This window comes from Etheostoma cragini, chromosome 20, assembly GCF_013103735.1.
Source record: "Etheostoma cragini isolate CJK2018 chromosome 20, CSU_Ecrag_1.0, whole genome shotgun sequence".
Taxonomy (NCBI): Eukaryota; Metazoa; Chordata; class Actinopteri; order Perciformes; family Percidae; genus Etheostoma; species Etheostoma cragini.
This window is the reverse complement of record NC_048426.1, coordinates 13,814,317-13,833,099: the sequence shown is the minus strand read 5'-3', so window position 1 is coordinate 13,833,099 and position 18,783 is coordinate 13,814,317. Positions and strand designations below refer to the sequence as shown.

General features: G+C 41.8%; 2 protein-coding genes and 1 long non-coding RNA gene across 3 annotated transcripts in view; all 3 read right to left on the bottom strand.

Annotated features, from left to right (window-relative positions):
* Positions 1-7,326: 7,326 nt before the first annotated feature.
* On the bottom strand, positions 7,327-9,641 carry LOC117936071 (homeobox protein six1b). The gene is made up of 2 exons (XM_034858854.1): positions 8,790-9,641; positions 7,327-8,031 (listed from the first exon to the last, which is right to left on the bottom strand). The coding sequence occupies exons 1-2, from the start codon at positions 9,347-9,349 to the stop codon at positions 7,737-7,739; spliced, it is 855 nt and encodes a 284-aa protein (XP_034714745.1). The 5' UTR covers positions 9,350-9,641; the 3' UTR covers positions 7,327-7,736.
* A 5,930-nt stretch (positions 9,642-15,571) lies between these two features.
* The window catches only part of six4a (SIX homeobox 4a), a 6,365-nt gene continuing 3,153 nt past the window's right edge, over positions 15,572-18,783 (bottom strand). Inside the window, exon 3 of the mRNA XM_034858799.1 lies at positions 15,572-17,720. Coding sequence (XP_034714690.1) covers positions 17,110-17,720 — 611 coding nt within the window. The 3' untranslated portion in view covers positions 15,572-17,109. The remainder of the gene's footprint in view (positions 17,721-18,783) is intronic.
* Positions 16,189-18,783, bottom strand: part of LOC117936085 — a 15,245-nt gene continuing 12,650 nt past the window's right edge. The window contains exon 3 of the long non-coding RNA XR_004654879.1: positions 16,189-16,201. This is a non-coding gene — a long non-coding RNA (uncharacterized LOC117936085). The remainder of the gene's footprint in view (positions 16,202-18,783) is intronic.

Below are 18,783 nucleotides of genomic sequence, written 5' to 3'. Positions count from 1 at the left end.
TGTGCCTAATAACACAGCTTAGCCGGCATGCCAAAGCCGGTGGCACATTGTTGTTGCAGTAACTCAGAGAGAGCCTGGTAATTACCACCGGCTAGTGACACCATGCTGCAAATGCACCAGTCATCACTGAGAGGACCAGCGCAGCATTCCCCCCTCCCTCATGTTGCCAGGATGCCCTGGTGATCAGCCATGGCACACAAGTTATTAGAGGGAAGAAAATGCTCTCACCAAACAGCAGAAAGAGAAAAAAGTGTGCCCTCTTTCCTGTCATTTTCTGCTTCATTAATAATAAAACTAGGTTGGGAAGAGTAGTTGGAATCTGTTATTTTACCCTCTCTCTCGTCTTGGGTACACTCGACTGGGCCATGAGCACTGAGTGTAGAGTCATGAAGGCTTTCTCTCAAGAGAGGCCCGCTGGAAAACATACTGCAGGGCCGGAATGGGAAGTTTATTTTGCTTGGTGCATGAATATCTGTGGGATGTGGGGCTCTGTGCACAGAGGGGCTGCAAGAGCACCCTCCTCCTCTTTCACTGTCGGAGGAAATAATTTCAGTTCATCCCCCACTGCATCCTAATAATTCCTAATTCCTCACTCATCTTAATTTCATGCCTTCTCTTCTCTCCTTTCACTCTGTGTTGCCCTCCCTGTTCATCTATCATCTGCAGACTGAAATAGGCCCAGCAGCAGCTTTTCTCTGGGCCTTTTGTCCCTGCTCAGGGAGACGTTTGGCACACAGAGGATCATGTTACAACTTTCATTTCCTGAAATTTTTTTTTTTGTCTGTGTGGAAACCAAGAAGGGTATTTTATCCTCCTGCTCTGCAGCATGAAGATGAAGGGCAAGGGGAGGGAGATGGCAGCTCAGATTTGTGCTGCTGTCACTCCAACATTGGCAAACAAATAAAGTACAAACTGCACATAGTTGCAGAATCCTGGTGGAGGGTAGCTGTGGTGTGGTTTGGGCACAGAGGGCGTGTGGATCATGTGTGAAGTAGGGGAGCTTGGTTACTTGAGCTATTTGTGAGCCCTAGGATAGGTGAGGTGATGCCCCTTGGGAGTATGAGGTATATTTCATTATCCCATATCCCATACCACTTCCTCTTGTTGTGTCTGCCACCCCTGCCCCTCCCCAAAAGCCCCTTGAGCCTGGAGCAGTGATGTGTTTAGACTCGGGATCATTCTTGGCTGGACATAGAAGCAGAACAAGATGCAGTTTTGTGGTAGCACTGCAGAATTATCAATTATTAATCCTATTGTGAAATAAGGCCTATGATATGGTATTAAACCCAGTTGTTATGGCTCCAGTTACGTCTGGCTCCTTAAAAGAAGCAATCAATGCTGTTTTATGTTCAGTACCTATACATAACTTATCTCTGGATGCAATAGAATAGATGTCCAAGGCTGAAAGAGAAACTACAATTGAGTTCATTTTTTTGTAAAAGTTGAATTTTTATAAATTATTTTAAAGTTAGTAACAACAAGCAAAGACCAAAACCATCAATGTCTTAACAATTTGGGACCTTCCATCTCTGTCTGTGGCTCTCATCCCCAAGCCCCATTGGTTCCCCCTTGAAGACTTAAATCTGAAAGGCAACTTGTAAAATTAAAGTTTCATTTAAAAAGAAGTAATTTCCTTAAACATCTGGGCACTGCAGTTTTTATCAAATTTGACTCAAACAGAAGTAAATAGTGCATTTGTGAGGGACTGCTTTCCACCGTGGATGAATCTGTGAGAATTTGTTCCATCAGAACGGTGTGGGATCAACTCAAACTAAAAAACTAAACACCCATGCTCATGGTAATGGAGGAACTTCTCTATGGCTACCCGTGTGTTTTTAATTGTTTTTGGGCAACGATTAATCTCTGTGGCCCAGATACATGGATCCCCTACATTAGGCTTTGCCTGCACAGACAGTACAGTGAGCGTAATCAAATATTGTTTTTAGTCTTTTCATGGGATTTGTTGACAATAAGGAAAATACTGAATATCACCAGACTTTTCTTCTGTGTTAAAAATAATATTCTGTCTTTAGTTTGTTTGGGCTCTTTATGATCTTCTTTTTTGCATTTAAAATTCAATTTGAAGCTCTCCAGTTTGAAAGGTATCCTCTGAAAAATTACAGATTAGATTAAACAGCCTCCTCTCTACAATATGTATGAGTAACTTATGTTCTGAGTACATTTCACAGGAAATATGTGTTTTATACCTGCACTTTTGTTTCCCCTTATGTTAAATAAACTACCAAAACTTCAATTTATGGAGGACATTGTAGCACAACTGTTTCAGCTCCCTGCTTGAAAGTATACACCTCCTGCCACAGGTTAATACTCACGGATCACCAGATGTGTATCAATCCACAGCTGAAAATTATTCTCAAAAATTTAAATATTCATTCCTGTTTGATTAACGTTTATCTTCAGTGACCAAATAGTAATATTAGTAATATTCTAGCGCCCAAACAAGAAAACCACACATTTACGACCTGTTTTTAACGATGTACATCTTTAGTGGGAACCAATGGGCTGAGAGCCACAAAATGCAGCCAACACATTGTTGGTTTTAGTATTTTCATTGTATTTGTTGACAATAATAAGTGCATAGAATATTACCAGCTTTAACATTTAAAGATTACAAAATGAGATTTAACAATTACCCTTATCTAAAATGTAATTATGTTATTTTAGGACTATTTAAGAAAACTTGGAATACTTTTTAGAATTCCTGGACTAGATTTTTGCAGCTGTACTTTTATATCCAATTAAAAATGATAGTAAACTAATAATGACCCTACACATGTAGAATATTGTAGCACAGCACACTGCTCCTGCCCTCTACTTTAAGATGTCTTTCCCTCAATAAAATCTTTTCAGGTAAATTATTAGAAAGTAGCTATGGATTGGAGTTTAGATCTGTTTTACTTGGCTTCGGAAGCTGGAACTAATTAAGAAAATCTGTTGAGTCTTCACAAAAGTATCTCCAAAAAACATCCCAGACTGAAGTCACTTTCCTGGTCAAACATATGAGACTAATGCTGTTATCATCTTTCTCTCCAAGCTCCAAAAATATACATATCTGATTCTTAGCAACCAGAGCTGGGCTTTTGTCTCTGGAACAGTTTGTAACATGAGCCTGTGTCTTCTGGCCAATTTTTTTTTTTTTTAATACAAGTCCTCTTCCGTAGACATTACACATGTCTTATCTTGTCCTTTGTCTTTTCCCTTGTAATATTTTTGAAAATTTCCCCCGGCCATCTATCATGTAATGTATATGATGCTGTCCTTCATTTGACACACAACATGCTATTTAACACCCTAATAGGTAGTGATCGTCTGCAGAGTCTCCTCCTCCTTGTGTCTGAACCCCAGGTCATGCATCACTCATCCGACTGGAAGAAAGAGATAAATATTTCTTTCAGCTCTGTCACATAGGAGCTTCCTGTTGGACGAAGGACTTCCTACTCTTTGGCTCACAGCTCCTACATCAGTATAATTAACATTTCGTAGGAAGAGTAGCGTAATCCCTCTGATCCCTGTACACTTATGTCATAGACATATAGCAGACGCCCTTCACTGCCATCTAGAAAATGTTTTACTTTAATCAGTTTAATTTCCTCAGATACACACACTCCAAGTCTGGTACACGTGACTGCGCCCACAACACACACACACACACACACACACACACACACACACACACACACATCACACACACACACACACTGCCGTTGCCTCTGGGTACGTCCAGGCAGGAACATTGTCAGATCCATGCATCGTTGGTAAGAAAATCTTTCTACCACCCCCCACACACCACCACCACCCCCGCCCCTCTGAGGCAGACCTGAAAAGATTCTTTTGTCCCTCATCACCCGCCTGCCCCCACGCTCCCTTCTCTCCCCCGTCTCCCCCCTCTCTAACATACACACACACACACACACACACCTTATACAGCCTGTGGTCATGGATACCTGGGACTGTCTTACACCCGGAAGAGCTACCTGCAGGCACCAGACCACGGAAAGCCATGTCAACCAAAAGTTCCTCAGCTTTGGATTTTGTTCTTATAGGAGTTGCACGCTGACTCTGAGAAAACAGTAAGCCAGCTGAGGCAGACAGCTCAGGCTCATGCAGGCTACTCTCCATGTTTATTTGCACACGTCAGGGCCCTTCCTGCTGTTGATTTAGAGCCACTGCCACTTACGCTTATGAGAAATGAAATGCCCCTTTGATGACTCGGACTATGGGACTCTGTTTGCCATCAGCAGCTGTTGTTTCTGGCACTGCTGTGCTTTAGGCTGACGTTACTTCCAACTTTTGTCATGTAATCTATAGGCCGGAGCACGCCTACTGCTTCCACTTGTTGCATGGCTGTTGAGAGGAAGACACAGTGGCTAGATTTATGTCTGCAGACGTTGTCCCTCTGGATTCGGAAGCAAAGGTTTCGAGCGTGATTAAAAGCACTGTCAGAGTTTCCGTGTTGGATTGATTTTGGTCTCTTGCACATCCTGAAGGTGACTCTGATAGCCTCCCTCTGTCATGTGGCACAGAGCCTGTTTAATCCTTGCTGTGTCTGTACCCTCCCGGACATGTTGTCAGTAGATTAACAGGTATGAGGAGTCACTTTGGTGGCTTTGTGATCACCTGTTTGTTAATTTGTGAATATTTAGCCACCCTGTGTGCCACTGTGCTGTGCTCAGAATTAAATGTGATCTGCAGGACCTCTCTGCTCTCTGCTGACCTCTGCTGAATGTTACATGTGTGCAATACTGTGGGAGGCATTTAGGTGTAGTTTGTTAAAGTAGACATTTTTGTCTTTTAAGAATTCTATACACAAGTTAAAGCATTTGTATTTTCAATAAAGAAATCGAAAAATCCCTTCATACTTAACCCAAAATTTGATATTTCAAAAATACAACTGGACATTTAATTTAGCTACATTGTGACTGTTATAAAAAAGTATAGTATAAATAATTATCTACAGCAACATGTTTTTTTTAGTTTATTTCAGCCATAAATTATTTAGTAAGAACACATATGTCACTTTTTTTGGGGCGTAATTAAATTAAACTCTTCGTATTTTCAGCTCAAAGTGAAAATGCTGGCTGTAATCTGTCATGTACAGTAACTACATGCATTTACTTAAGTAGCTAACTTTAAGGCTCTGACATCATTTCTTCCACCGGCTTACTATAAATCATGACGGTATATGAGCACACTATTTTCTGCTTAAATTAGAAAAGTTTATCTTTCACATTAGAGATTCCTGTTTTTGTGTTTTTGTCTTTCACTGGTTTGAAGTGGCAGTGTTCAGATGGAAAAGTTGATGTCACGGAATTAATTGCACCAATCAGCATTTTGCAACATTTAAATCCAACTCTGATACAAGTTTTGGGGTTGTTTGCTTAAGTTTGACAAATGCTGTCAGTCACATTTGATCAAACCCCACCGACATAATCAAGATGAAGCAAATAAGATGCCCTCCAATGAGTATACCCTACTATATTTTGTTCTTAACTTTAACTTTGACGTTTGCTCATTTAGTCATACATAGTCATGTAACAGAGAAATAGCTTTCTTCTAAAACTCAGTTTTTAGGGGCTTTAATCTAAATTTGAAGATATTTTCCACTGAAGTAGTTGCATTTTGCGCTGGTTTACACTTCAACTCTGCTGCATGGGGGAAATATAACTTTCACTGCACTATCTGACATTTAAATTATACTTGCATTGCATTCATGCAAAAATGTGCTGCATAGTTATGGATTAAACAACCAAATGGCACATAAAGTAGTTACTATTAGCTTTGCTTCTGTAAAAATGATTCAATACTACAAAATCCATAGTAATAAAGGACTGACCGAGGCATTTTTGACATTACTTTAAGTACATTTAGCTGCTTATACTTCTGTACTTTTTTAAATCAACTTCAGTGCATTAGAATGGAGAATTGTTAATTTTACTTCTTGGCTAAGTAAATGACCTGAATACTTCTTCCAGCACTGACCCTCACATAGATTACAAATGTAAAAAGAAGAAACACTGACCAAAAGGCCTGATGATGGAAGGTCTGCCGAGGACATTCAGACAGACACATCACTCAAACACAACCATATGGATCTCTGTAGGTGATAGATGGGGAGCACAGCCCGGGTGTTGTAGCAGACCTGAGAGGGGTTCAGACAGAGAGAGAGAGAGAGAGAGAGAGAGAGAGAGAGAGAAAGAGAGAGGCATGCAGAATAGCTCAAGGTCCCTCCACTGAAGCCGTCGTTGTAGCCCTGCAATCTTCGCAATCAGGCAGCAATGCTAGCAGCGACTGTTTTTGATTATGCTCAGGAAATCCTCTGTGCTCTCTGCTCAAAACAATTTACCCTGACATGAGCCCAGAGAGGAGTGTAGGGGGTGGAGGACAGGAGAGCTGTCCTCACCAGATTCCTGCTCTCGGGCCACCATATTCTTATATTTTGTCCTACAAATATTCAGGTTATTTATTAACGTTTCTGTTGTTTATTATGGAAATTATTACAATGACCTCTACACGACTGGGAGCGTCTACCAATACTTTTCCTGTATTTTCAGAAAATATATTCATTTTTTGTTTTGTTTTGTTTTGTTTTGTTTTGTTTTGTTTTGTTTTGTTTTGTTCACAGGGCATTTGTATTGATTCCGTCCGGCAGTGAACTTTAAACTTCTTTCCATATGGGATGTTTGCGTTAATATCCAGAGCTGGAATATAAAGGTTGAGTTTCCCATGACCCGGAACCGACAGAACAAACTCTCGAAGAGAGCAAAGAAAACACGGAAACAAAAAGCCAATGAACCACAGCACTCGGGCTAAAAATGACGAAAAACCCCAAAAAAACACTTTCTCCTTCTGCCAAACCAGACGCATAATCATAATCAAAGGAACCAAATGCGTACACAAAAGCCTCCTTACAGGCAGATGCTCATGTTGACTCAAATTTAATTAAATTTCCCTTTGACTGCGTTTGTATTCTATGTTTTGAATTACCATTACTATTATTATTATTATTATTATTAAGAACAAGAGAGCGCAGACTTTAATCTTTAACACCAAATGGATCATATGGATTCATATCCCACCAGCGTAGATTTGATGCTTGACATTTTTGCATTTTTTTAAGGATACACTCATTCTAAGCAGCAAGCAAAATATATTTAAATAGGTAAAAAAAAAATGAATTACGTTATTTCCTCCAATTCACGATTAATTAATGGTAATTTGTTGATGATTATTTGGTTTGCATATGTTTGAGGGCCAGGAAACATTGTCTATTTTTTTTCTTTCTTACAGAAATAACACAGAGACAAATGTATTACTTTTGTTTTATTGGAAACTAATTACCATGACTCTAATGAAAACGGTACCTCATAGTTTCCATCGCAGGAGATTGCTACAATTCTTTTTATCTCAACAAAATATCATAAATTAAGCAAATGGCCAGTCCAGTTAAGTGTTTCGTTGAGTTAAGAGTTTCAGACAGGCCCTGTTCGTGTTTCCGTGTGCAGGAGATGAGAAAAGCTCCTTTCAGTGGGGATATACATGTTTAAGCGCAAGAAGGAATTTAGTTCTAACCAAATTTAACGACAGACAAGTCAGCCTATATTATAAGGTAGGCTACTATAGTGTTATTTTATACATGTATTCAATCTGATACACTCATCAGTCTTCTTTTTTTTCGGGTTTTTGTTGTTGTAAAATAGAACAATCTGGCAGCCTCTTTAAGAGCCCAAATCCACAAGACTGGAGGTTAGTGGTCCCAACAAGGAGTCCTGCAGTTGGTGCGGGTGTCCGTGCATGCTGTGCACCGACTGTGGGGGCCCCAGGCCGGACATGGGGTAAGCGGAGGCCCCGGGGTGGTTCATGTTGCCCTGAAGCAAAAGCGCTGAGTTCTGGTCGGGGCTCTGAGGTGGAGAAAACTCGTCCTCCGAGCTGGACATGAGAGACTTTCCTCCGTCCAGCGGGGACAGCTGGTTCTGTTTGTTGCCGCCTGCGTTGCTGTTTTCACTGTTCTCTCTGGAAAGGAGAGAAACGTTGGAAGATGGCATTAAATCCGTATGTTGACATGAAATTTTGGAGATAAAAGACAGCCATAATTATTTTTTTGCAGTAGCATCAAACGTAGCACTGTAGCCTATTGGCCTTGAAGAGAAAAAACTACTCAGAGTATAGAGTTTTGTTTTCTCTGCAATTTCATACAGGCTACATATTTTATTTCTCTTGTTGGATATTTCCCTATAGCTTAACAAGCCTGTTAAACCACTTGTTATTTTACACCACGGCAACCCATTTTTAAACTTTATATCTCAAGACTAGAAAGATCTCCAAAAATATCCTATTGCTTTTTTATATATTTCCCCCCCAACACAATTAAACACGACCTTATCTTCATTTATCAGTTTTTCATGTTTATAATGTGTTAATATGTTAAGTGGATGTTAGGCAGTTTCTGTAGAAAGCCCATGTTTATTTGTCAACAACACACTTCTGTTTACCCACAATCACTCTTATCAGGACTTGTCTGATTTGGGGTATAGACATAGGCCTATCTAAATGAAAAGCAAAAAACAAGTTCTATCTAAAAGAATTCTACATTGCCACTTTCTCAAAGTAGGAATATGAAGTCTGTGCGTCATGCACTTTCTTATACTTAGGTTGCTAGCCACATTTTGGCAATATTTCATTTAGACTCGAAGGTCTACATTAATTTGCTCTTGAAACATGCAAGTAATATGAATGACAGGCAGCTCAGATGCTGTGTCAGTTCCACGTACCTCTCCTTCGCCTCCGCGGCTCTGTCTCGCTGCCGTCTGTTTTTGAACCAGTTGCTGACCTGCGTGGTGGTCAGTCCTGTGGCCTCGGCCAGCTCTCTCTTTTCCCGCGGGGACGGATAGGGATTGTGCGTGTACCACTCTCTCAGGACGCCCCTGGACTTCTCTTTAAAGCAGTAGCTGGTCTCCTCGCCGTCCCATATCGTACGGGGCAGCGGAAATTTCCTCCTCACCCGGTACTTCCCTACAGCTCCGAGCGGCCGGCCGCGCAGCTTCTCCGCCTCCACGTAGTGCGCCTTCAACCAGAGCTGCTGCAGCTTCGGGTGATTGTGCGGAGAAAATTGGTGACTTTCCAGGATCTTGTAAAGCTCTCTGAAATTCCCCCGATGAAAGGCCACCACCGCCTTGGCTTTGAGGACGCTTTCGTTCTTATGGAGGTGATCACAAGCGGGTAGAGACCACAGGAAGCGACCGAGCCTCTCCAGGTTCCCTCCCTGTTGCAACACCTCGCAAACGCACGCCACTTGCTCCTGCGTAAACCCGAATGACGGTAATATAGACATGATGTCCGAGCTCGCTCCTCCGCCTAAAACCTCGGTATCCAAAACAATATAGCTGTCGTTTACAGTTTGTTGTCGCGATGCAATCCAGCGCAATCCGTCCACACAGCACAGGCCTATAGGCTATCCACTCCACTCCAGCCCCTGATGCGCGCAGCAGATTGGGATGTTGATTGTTGGGACAATTTGTTCCTGTTGGAGATATGTCAGGCTTAAAGGGAGCCTGTGCGTTTCGGTGATTGGCTCTCCCTCTGCCCTGCACCGTGAACAGCAGAGCAGGACTGAGTTTGCAGCTCCGTTTCCTCCCCAGAGGCAGTGCGTCAGGGGCTGAAATTGGAGCGCTCCCACCTCCCGCCCCCACAGTCCCTCTCCCGCTGTAGCTGAGGGAGCAGAGCAGTACCTAAACACTAATCAATTATTACAGACCTCTTAAAAAGCCTTATTAACCTGTTCTGAATATACATCTTCTGTAATGGTGGCGACCATGTAGACTTCCAGATTTCCCACGTGGGTCAAACCACACACTGCATCTCCATACGTTATCAGTATAATCACCGTCAGTGGAGGGTAAACCCACAAAAAACACAAAGGTTTTTATCAGTGATGGAAAGTTCATCCACTGTTAAAGGTTGAAACCGCTCACATAATCAGCCGATGGTAGTACAAAGCATTTTAATAATAATAAAAACTATACGCCTACCTAAAATTAAAAATCTTTAGGTTATTTGTGTGCTTTTTCGCCAAATGGAGGTTTATTTACTATCACAGCTGATCATGGGTGACGCCCACCAGCACCTTAATTACATGCACATTGAACATTTTGTTGTGTCCCCCTTTATAGTCCACTAGTTACCGAAGGCGTTTATTTTATGAGGTGATATAATTTAATAAGTTCTTATGATTGTTCGGTCCATCCGTGCCATTACGCAGGTCTTTTATATGAAAAACCTCTAGCCTACTACCTGCCAAACGTGTTATGGGACATAGACCACCAGTAGGAAGTCAGAAACTTAAGTGTGTGTGTTTGTGTGCGTGTGTGTGTGTGTATGTGTGTGTGTGTGTATGTGTGTGTGTGCGTGCGTGCGTGCATGTTTGTGTGTGTGTGTGTGTGTGTTTGTGTGTGTGGTGTGTGTGTGTGTGTGGTGTGTGTGTGCGTGCGTGCGTGCATGTTTGTGTGTATGTGTATGTGTGTGTGTGTGTGTGTTTGTGTGTGTGTGTGGTGTGTGTGTGTGTGTGTGTGTGTGTGTGTGTGTGTGCGTGCGTGCGTGCATGTTTGTGTGTGTGTGTGTGTGTGTGTGTGGGTGGGTAAGTGAGGCTGAGATGAAATGCCACACGGTCTACTAAAATAAATGAGCATTGGAAATACCGGAGAAACACGCACATATTACACACATTTGCACATACACGCGCAAAATAAAGACGTTTTATTGCACTAATGTCAAGCTGCAATCGTGTTGCTGTATTAGTGAGAGTCAGTTTTATTTATTGATATAAAATGAATAGCATACCGTGTGGACAGATATAACAGACACATTTGTTGTTTTATCCTTATTTTCTGTGTTTGAAGAGGTTCTTTCAGTCTGTAGCCTACATTTATATTTCAAGGATTAGACGGACACAGCACCGGCTCCATTGTTTTCTGTGGGGTGAAACACTAAACCAATCCATTAGTAAATGAGTTCTCTGCCACTCTGGTTCTTGGTGATGCGGCCCGGGTTGCCAGTTGGTATTTTTGAGTCATCTAGATCAAATTATTTATCTGCACCTGAGTCTGCGACCAAACTCCCTGTCAACAAGTTAAGGAACAAGATTTGACCTAGAAAATTATAATTATATATACTGTATATATGCACTATAAAGATAAAATGTTTGTTTTTGTGGCGAAATACACCTGAAAAAACAGAGATCTGCTCTGACCAGCTCCACTCTGGAATATCCCATATTTCTAATATAACCTGTATTAGTTAGTGGACAAAGGAGTTTTCAAAATTCAAAAAAATCTCAATAAAGTGGGCATATGAAACGATTAAAATGTAAATGTAGATTTATTTAAGTATTCATCACGTAGCCTGCTAGCCTGGACCTACAACACAGCTAATTTCCCCCTGAACAGGCCTGTCTCACCGTGCTGAAACCTCTGAGCTTTTGGGGTTCATTGTTTTTTCCATTGTTTGTAGCAGTGTCATCATTCTGCAGTGCAGAGAACCAATAGAGACACACACCATTTTTACAATAACAAATACAAAAAAAGTTATGTAAAACGTTACTATTTAGGCTACATTATATAAATGTAAAGTTAATTTAAAAAACAAAAGCTTCATTATTATGTTTCTAGGCAAAAGGCCTGCTATCTCAGCATTCATGCTACGTTGTTTAGGCATTATTAAATTAGTATATCTTTTAATGTAAATGTTGGAAACAGGCCCTCAGGCCACTTGAGCTCGGGGTCCATGGCAGCACTCGGGCTGTGTGTAAAACCTCAGTGCTTCAGTAAATGAGCTGTCTGATGAGCGGCTCTCGGGTTTCTCTAATATCTCTACCACATTGCGCCGCGCCTCCTCCTTTAACCCGAGCAGCCCGGGGGGCGAGATTATTTCAAGATGTGGACTCTCCGCCTCTGCCTCTGCTCCGGCCAGTGCTGGGTTGCTCATACCCGACTAGTAATGCAATACTTAGGTAGACTATCACTCGTTACTCCTCTCAAAGTGGGACATAGAGGAAGCAGTGATTCCTTATTCTCTTTATTTCCTCTGCGTTGTAAAGTCCTGTGTTACCTAAAAAAACCACCCGTGTTGTTTCAGCCTGCCTCTCCAACAGGCGAAGGGCTCTTAAATATCATGGATGTTCCAGGTTTTAGTCTTTGCCTTTCGGAGAAACTCAAATGAGTCACAGTGTTTTCACCCCGAGAAAATAAACGTTTTGCCATTTCTCATTAAACTGGTTTATAATGTGAGCTCGGCCTCAGGAGAAATATGGACCATTTGCTTGTTGAATTATTCCACCTCATGATAGCAATTTGGAGGTGAAAACGACGTATTAATTATTGATGGGTGCATTAGCTGTATTAGAGAAATTCGTTGCATCATACATTACTGCATGGGAAGACGAATGGAACGGTGACTGACACTCCGGTCCTGTGGGAGAAAACGGGAGAAAGAAAAAGTCTCAACTCAAAGCACCAGAAAACACTTCATAAAAATTCCATCAAAAAAGGTCGTTTTTCCTTTTGGAGAGTTTATTTTTTTGAAAATGGAGGAAAACTGAAACGACCACTCGCTCACTGAACAGATGGTTTTCTTATCTAAATCCGAAGTGCTATTTCAGCTGTATCGACTGGGAAGCCGATACGGTTTATATTATGTGACATATGTCCGATTTGATCACCAGGTCATTGTCTTCTTTATTTTTCGTGGGAAAAAAATACAATTAAAATCAATTTATCTATTCAAAACATCTCCATAAACAAGAATCTTAATATAGGCTACGTCAAGCTTGTTTTTCAGAAACATTCCTACACACAGGTGTGAATTTATTTATTTTCTCAGATAATATATAAAATACATACAAAATACATATTAATCGGCTTTACATTTAACAAACTGCACAAATTGATTAATCTAATCGATAGCACATCATAGGGTTACATATTCTTGTTAATCAAAGATGCCCTGAACGTGTCTTTAATTAAGAGTTAAAGCGGTTTACTCTGAGAGGTGACTGGCAGTGAGAAAAAAGCAGCTCCTTCTCTCAAAACAAAACACAACTGTTGACATGAGTGAGTTAAATGAAATTGGAGCTGCAATTATCAGCTTAACAGAGTTTCCTGTCATGTTGGAAAATTAGACCTGGTACAAGTGCTCTGGGGTTAGCCCCCCATCAAAATCATTACGCATTTCCTCAGAGGACCACCTCCACAAATATGCAATTATGGCCTCGGCTTTTACAGTGCTTTGCTCGGTAAACACGCCACGGGCATAACGATCATTTGTTTAGAGATTGTTGTTGTTTTTGCTGCAGGGCTGGAGTAAGTAAACTAACCGGATGGGGGGACAAACACATAAATAAACAAAAGGAAGGATTTATGCGAAATGTGTTGCCATACCATGTGTGTCTGTTGGCAGGGAGGGGGCGCCATGTCAGTGCTGTCAGTCAGAGGATGAGTTGTCGCATATGTTTTAGTAAATGACAAAGTTTTAGAAGGCAGACAGTGTTGAGCAGGTGTGTGTGTGTGTGTGTGTGTGTGTGTCTATCTGTCTCCACTGATCATCTCAGTCCTCATCTGCTACTGCTCCTGTGTGTCACATTCACACATGCACACCTCAAAGTATCCCTGTGACTTTCTGTCCCAGAACAAACCAGTCAATCATGCTCGTTGCAACTTCCCTTTCCCGTACTGGATGGTGAAGTACACATACCTTCTACCCTGCCAAGCAACAACTCAATTATTTTAAGTGGAGGTAAGAGACAAAGTGACTAGGGTCGAGGACATTTATTCCTTCTGGTTCATAACACCGACTACTTTCCACAAACTCGGAAGAGCCAAGAGGAGATTTAGATTCTGCCAGCAGAGAGAAGTCCTCTCCTCAGGCCTTGGCCAGTAGTGGTGGGTCTGTGCGAGCAGGCTGGTACCCGCTGACCCCTGCCCTCTCATTAGTGGGACGTGGAGCAGTGGAGTACCGTGCTCCCCAGGTCATGTTACATATGGCTTGCAGTCTGCTGCGCCGCATTAAATGTCAGCTTTGAAACCATCTGAAAGATCAGAGGTCAGTGTTTTTAATAAGGCTTGAGTTCTGGGGGAGTTCCCCCCTTTTTTACTGCACACCCAAGTATGTTTTATGTTGCATGTTTGAAATTGGGGACAAAAATGATCCACAAGTATTTAGATATAGGCATGTCTCGATTTTTACACATAAAGGGAGCAGTAAAAGAAATAAAAAAAATAGCAACTGTCCTCAGCCCCCATAAAAAATGTACCACACATCTTCTTTGAGGGAACAATCGTGCTCCTTTCCTGTCTAATTTATAGGCCCAATACAAAGGTGGAATTTGGAGTTTTCTGTGGCCCCCTCCCCGTGAGACCCACAGAACATGCTGCAAATGGGTTATTGTTCTGGGCTCCAACAAAGCTGTTTTCACCCTCTTCAATATTACAGGAGGAGTTACCCGATACCTAACAATCAGCTAATCCACTGCCCATGGCGACGAGGTCACCTGTGCACAGGTAACTTTATCCCGGTTGCCTGCCTCTCCCTCCCTTTCCCGCTAGTCTCTCCCATTTTTTCTTTTCTTTCTCTGTGCCTCAACAGTGAGCACAGACAAACAGCCTCTGTTTATTAAGGTCATCAGTTAGATCATATATAACTCCTCTAGCCAGGATCTGCTGAAAGGACAACTCCTACAATCCACCACAGACAAGCTGGGAATAAAATAAAATCCCTTTTGCCGTATGTCCATTTGTCAAATTTGTCTCCATTTTATCTCTCCTTTGCTGGTTTGGTTGGGTGCCCACTGAGTGAACAAGCATTGGGTGAAAATTCATGAATTTAAGTAGAATCCCCTTAAGCCATGAGTGAAGTTCAGGCTCTTTACTGGATAGAGACTCAGAGTCTGAGGGACAGCATTTTAGATTTATTGTCGCACATGTTGAAGTAGGGGTATAGTTTGGGAGGTTGTTCGGCCTTTGCTTGGGGAAAAGTCCACTGGATTGGCCTGAGCTGTGTGGAGCTGCAGACCCCCCACCCAAAAGGAGCTTTGCCTCTGGAAATCTCATTGCTGTTTATTTGAATTACAGGGGCATAGAGAAAAGGAGGGCTAATGAACTCCAGGTTGCCAGGCATGTGCAAACGATCACTGCAGGTTTGCAGAGAGCAGCACCAGTCTTGCTGGATTACTGCATTCCCCCCCCCCCCCTCATCCTCACAGTTTGGCAACATAGGACTCCTATGTTGGGAAGACATGCTTTTAGTCTGGCATGATGTTACATTTATTACAGGCATATTATATGCCTATAATATAAAAAAAAAATATATAAAATCTCAGAGAGTATTACTTCATTGTATCAGTCTTTTTGAAACTAAATTTGTTAAAATAATTTAAAAAAAATGGTTTTATCTTTTTATAAATATAAACTTTTATTGCAGTATGGAGATTTAGAAAAATACATTCACATAATTTCAGATAACAAACATATATTTCAAACTAAGATTAAAAAAACAAAAACAAAACAAATGACCATCAATTTACCTATTTGCCCACGACTCATTTTTGATATGACATTAAAGCACTGAGGATACTTTCATTGAAATGTTCATTCCAATTGATGGGATTATGTCATACATCCAAAGAAAAGTATTACTAGTCCACTTGTATGAAGACATGCGATGCACAGATAGATGCACATGGTGTGAGGCTGAAATGTGCTATTATGGTCATGTATGACAGCCAGGAATTAGGCTCCTGAAAAGCACTGGACACACTTGACAAATGGGCTCCACATTCCCTTGTGTTTCTCTCAACTGACACCCAACAAATGTGCCAGTGACGGCAACAGTGGTAAATCTCTGAAGCTGCAATGTCACAGCCTGCACGCCAACCAGGAGCTACGACTGAGCTCACTTTCTGTGTTATTCACCAAAACTAAAAGGCACTAGTGTCCAAAACATTATGACGCCATGCAAAAAGAGACTATTACAATCCCTTTATAGAAAAATATCATTGTTTACTGACATTTGGATAGACACATCAAAATGAAACAGGATATAGTATAGCATCATCACATCTAGTTAACATACTATGAGTTGCAACATTATAAACAACATTCAACGAACATGTGAACCGACAATGTGACCTTCAGATCTTCATTCATATCTTGGTCTCACAGGTCAACGATGAGGCTTGAAATTTGAGTCATTTCTGAAAAAGTGTGCATATGTTGAGGTGTGTCAGGCATGACAAACCCTCCAACATGAAGGCTGTTTGAAACATGTTACATTGTAATGTCATCGTGGTAGTGCAAATGCCAAAACAGATCAATGCCATTGTGTATTTTAAGAAGCAGAAAGGCACATTTGTCTTAACGCTCGTCCAACACTCTGAGTTCATTTGGTTTGATTTAAAGCACAATAATAGGGTTTTGCATTGACTTGAGAGACATTCAGGAAATTTAAATTGATTACTGAAGGACACTTTTTCCTAAATCAGCAGCTTTGTTTGTTTAATAACCTATTCTCTGTATGTGTGTGCAGTCCTTTTGTGAAGCTGTTGCTGTTTATCTGACTGTTTTCACAGAGGCTCTCTCCCTCTTCCCCTACTGAATGACCTTTTTGGTTTGACCCAGATGACGCATTTAGTTTGGAGGAACATCCTGGTCACATGACTCAAGGCATTCTGGCACCTGCTCCTACAGATCAAATCCACTCAACGGGAAGTAGCAGGTGTTGTCTATAAAAATGCACATTTAAACATGGCTCGAACACATACAGGGACTTCTTCTGTTTGCATGTAACAGTTGTTATGTTTCATCTTATGAACGGGGCTTTTAAAACATGTTATAGACTTTTATTTTTTATCATAAACTGATAATGCCCACCCTCAGGGCTCCCCTCTGACAATAGAGTGCATTGTAAAAGTCAAATGAACACAAATAATTTAACATTTAGAGGAAATGAAAAGTAAAAAACACACACACACACGCACACAAAAGTAAAAAGATTCACCATATCACTGCTTGAGGGGACATGAGTGCTTCTGCGAGAGGAGAGAGGTTAAAGGTCAGCCATGTCCTCCTCCATCTGCACTGTCTGTAGTTTGGCTAGCTCCTTCCCCTCCACAGCCTCCATCTCCCCACACATTGCCCGCACCATCTCACTCACGCCTCCTGAGCCCGTGCCGTCCACCTTGTTCTCTACAAGGTTCATGTAGCTGTTGTTCATGCAGGGGCCCATCAGATGCGAGGAGGGGCCCCGGACTTCGTGGCTCCTGAGATACTCTGTGGGCTGGAGGCGGAGGCTGCCGGTGTCCGTTTGAGCCAACAGGGGCGTGCTGACAGTGAGGGTGGTGTAGACCTCTGGCTCAGGGCTAGACGAGCTGACAGCAGAGACCTCGGTGGTCATGGCCGTACCCTGGCTGGAAGGAACCTCTTCTGAGTTGGGGGTGTTGTAGCTGAGCTGACCGCTGGGGTCCAGGTGGAGCCCGTGGTGGTACGAGGAGTACACGCCTCCCTCCAGGGGCTCCTTCTTGATGGCCTGCTGGCCGGTGTTGCTCATGCTGTAGAGGACTGTGCTGTGGTGCAGGGACGTCATGGTCAGCTTGTCCTGCTGCTGGAACGAGTTGTCACTGGAGGAACTCACTGCTACATTGTTCAGAGGCATAGTACCTGTGGTAGTACAACAATGGATCAATACATGCAGTCCCTCCACCACCACATTAGATCCTATTCCCATGGCTGGTTCCCCTTCTCATTCCTCACAGTATTATACGTTTCATTTACAGCAGGCCTTGGCCCTGAAATTGCTGTTGTGTGTCTCATACATGTTGTGCCCTTTAAGCCTGAACTTGTGGTGCCCCCCGGAGAACGAGTGCAAGAGCCTGCCAGGACTCAACAGCAAGCTGCAATTTTCTGTTTTTCCTTATTATTCATCCTGGTGTAGATTCTCTGCTTTATGTCAAAGTAAGTGCTGTACTGGTTTGTTCCTTGTTAGTGCGCTTCATGGCCTCTGATTGTCTGAAACATATTTCCCCTCCTCCCTGCTCTGCAGATCAAGAGTGCAATGATGATGAGTGATGGTGACTTCAGAGCTTGTTTTTATTCATCTCTGGGGGTTTCAGAGGACCACCTTCTGTTCTCTCTTTCGCTCTCTCTATGTGTGTGTGTGTGTGTGTGTGTGTGGCCCTACCCTGTTTCTTCTGCTCTGTGTTATGTGTAGTATCGGCCCTTTGGGCTAGGGCCCAAACACTGACAAGCCAAGAATAAAGCAGCCCAGATATATTAGACGTAGTAGAGACCTGTTGACAAACCACCCGAGACGCATAGCATGGCACTGTAACATTTAAGGACAGCAAAGGGCACCACTGATATAAGGATATATTCTTTATATTTTTATATGAGAGTAGATTATAGATTTTGGTTATTCTCATATGTAATAGATAATATATTAGTCTTTTCCTTGTTGTCATGCTGCACTACATACTAGCATTACTTTATGGAAAAGTGCAACTTTAACGGATTTAGTGGACTGCTTTAAAAAGGGGAAATTAACATTGAATGCCTTTAAATCCTAAAGCAATATATCCCTGTTTTAGACAATATCACCAAAGCCTAACTATGATTAAAAATCTTGAGTTCAATAAGTCATAACCAACTCATTTAGTCATCAAACCATTTTTGCCTCATATATTTAAATATAATTTGAAGTAAACATAACAAGGTCATCACAACC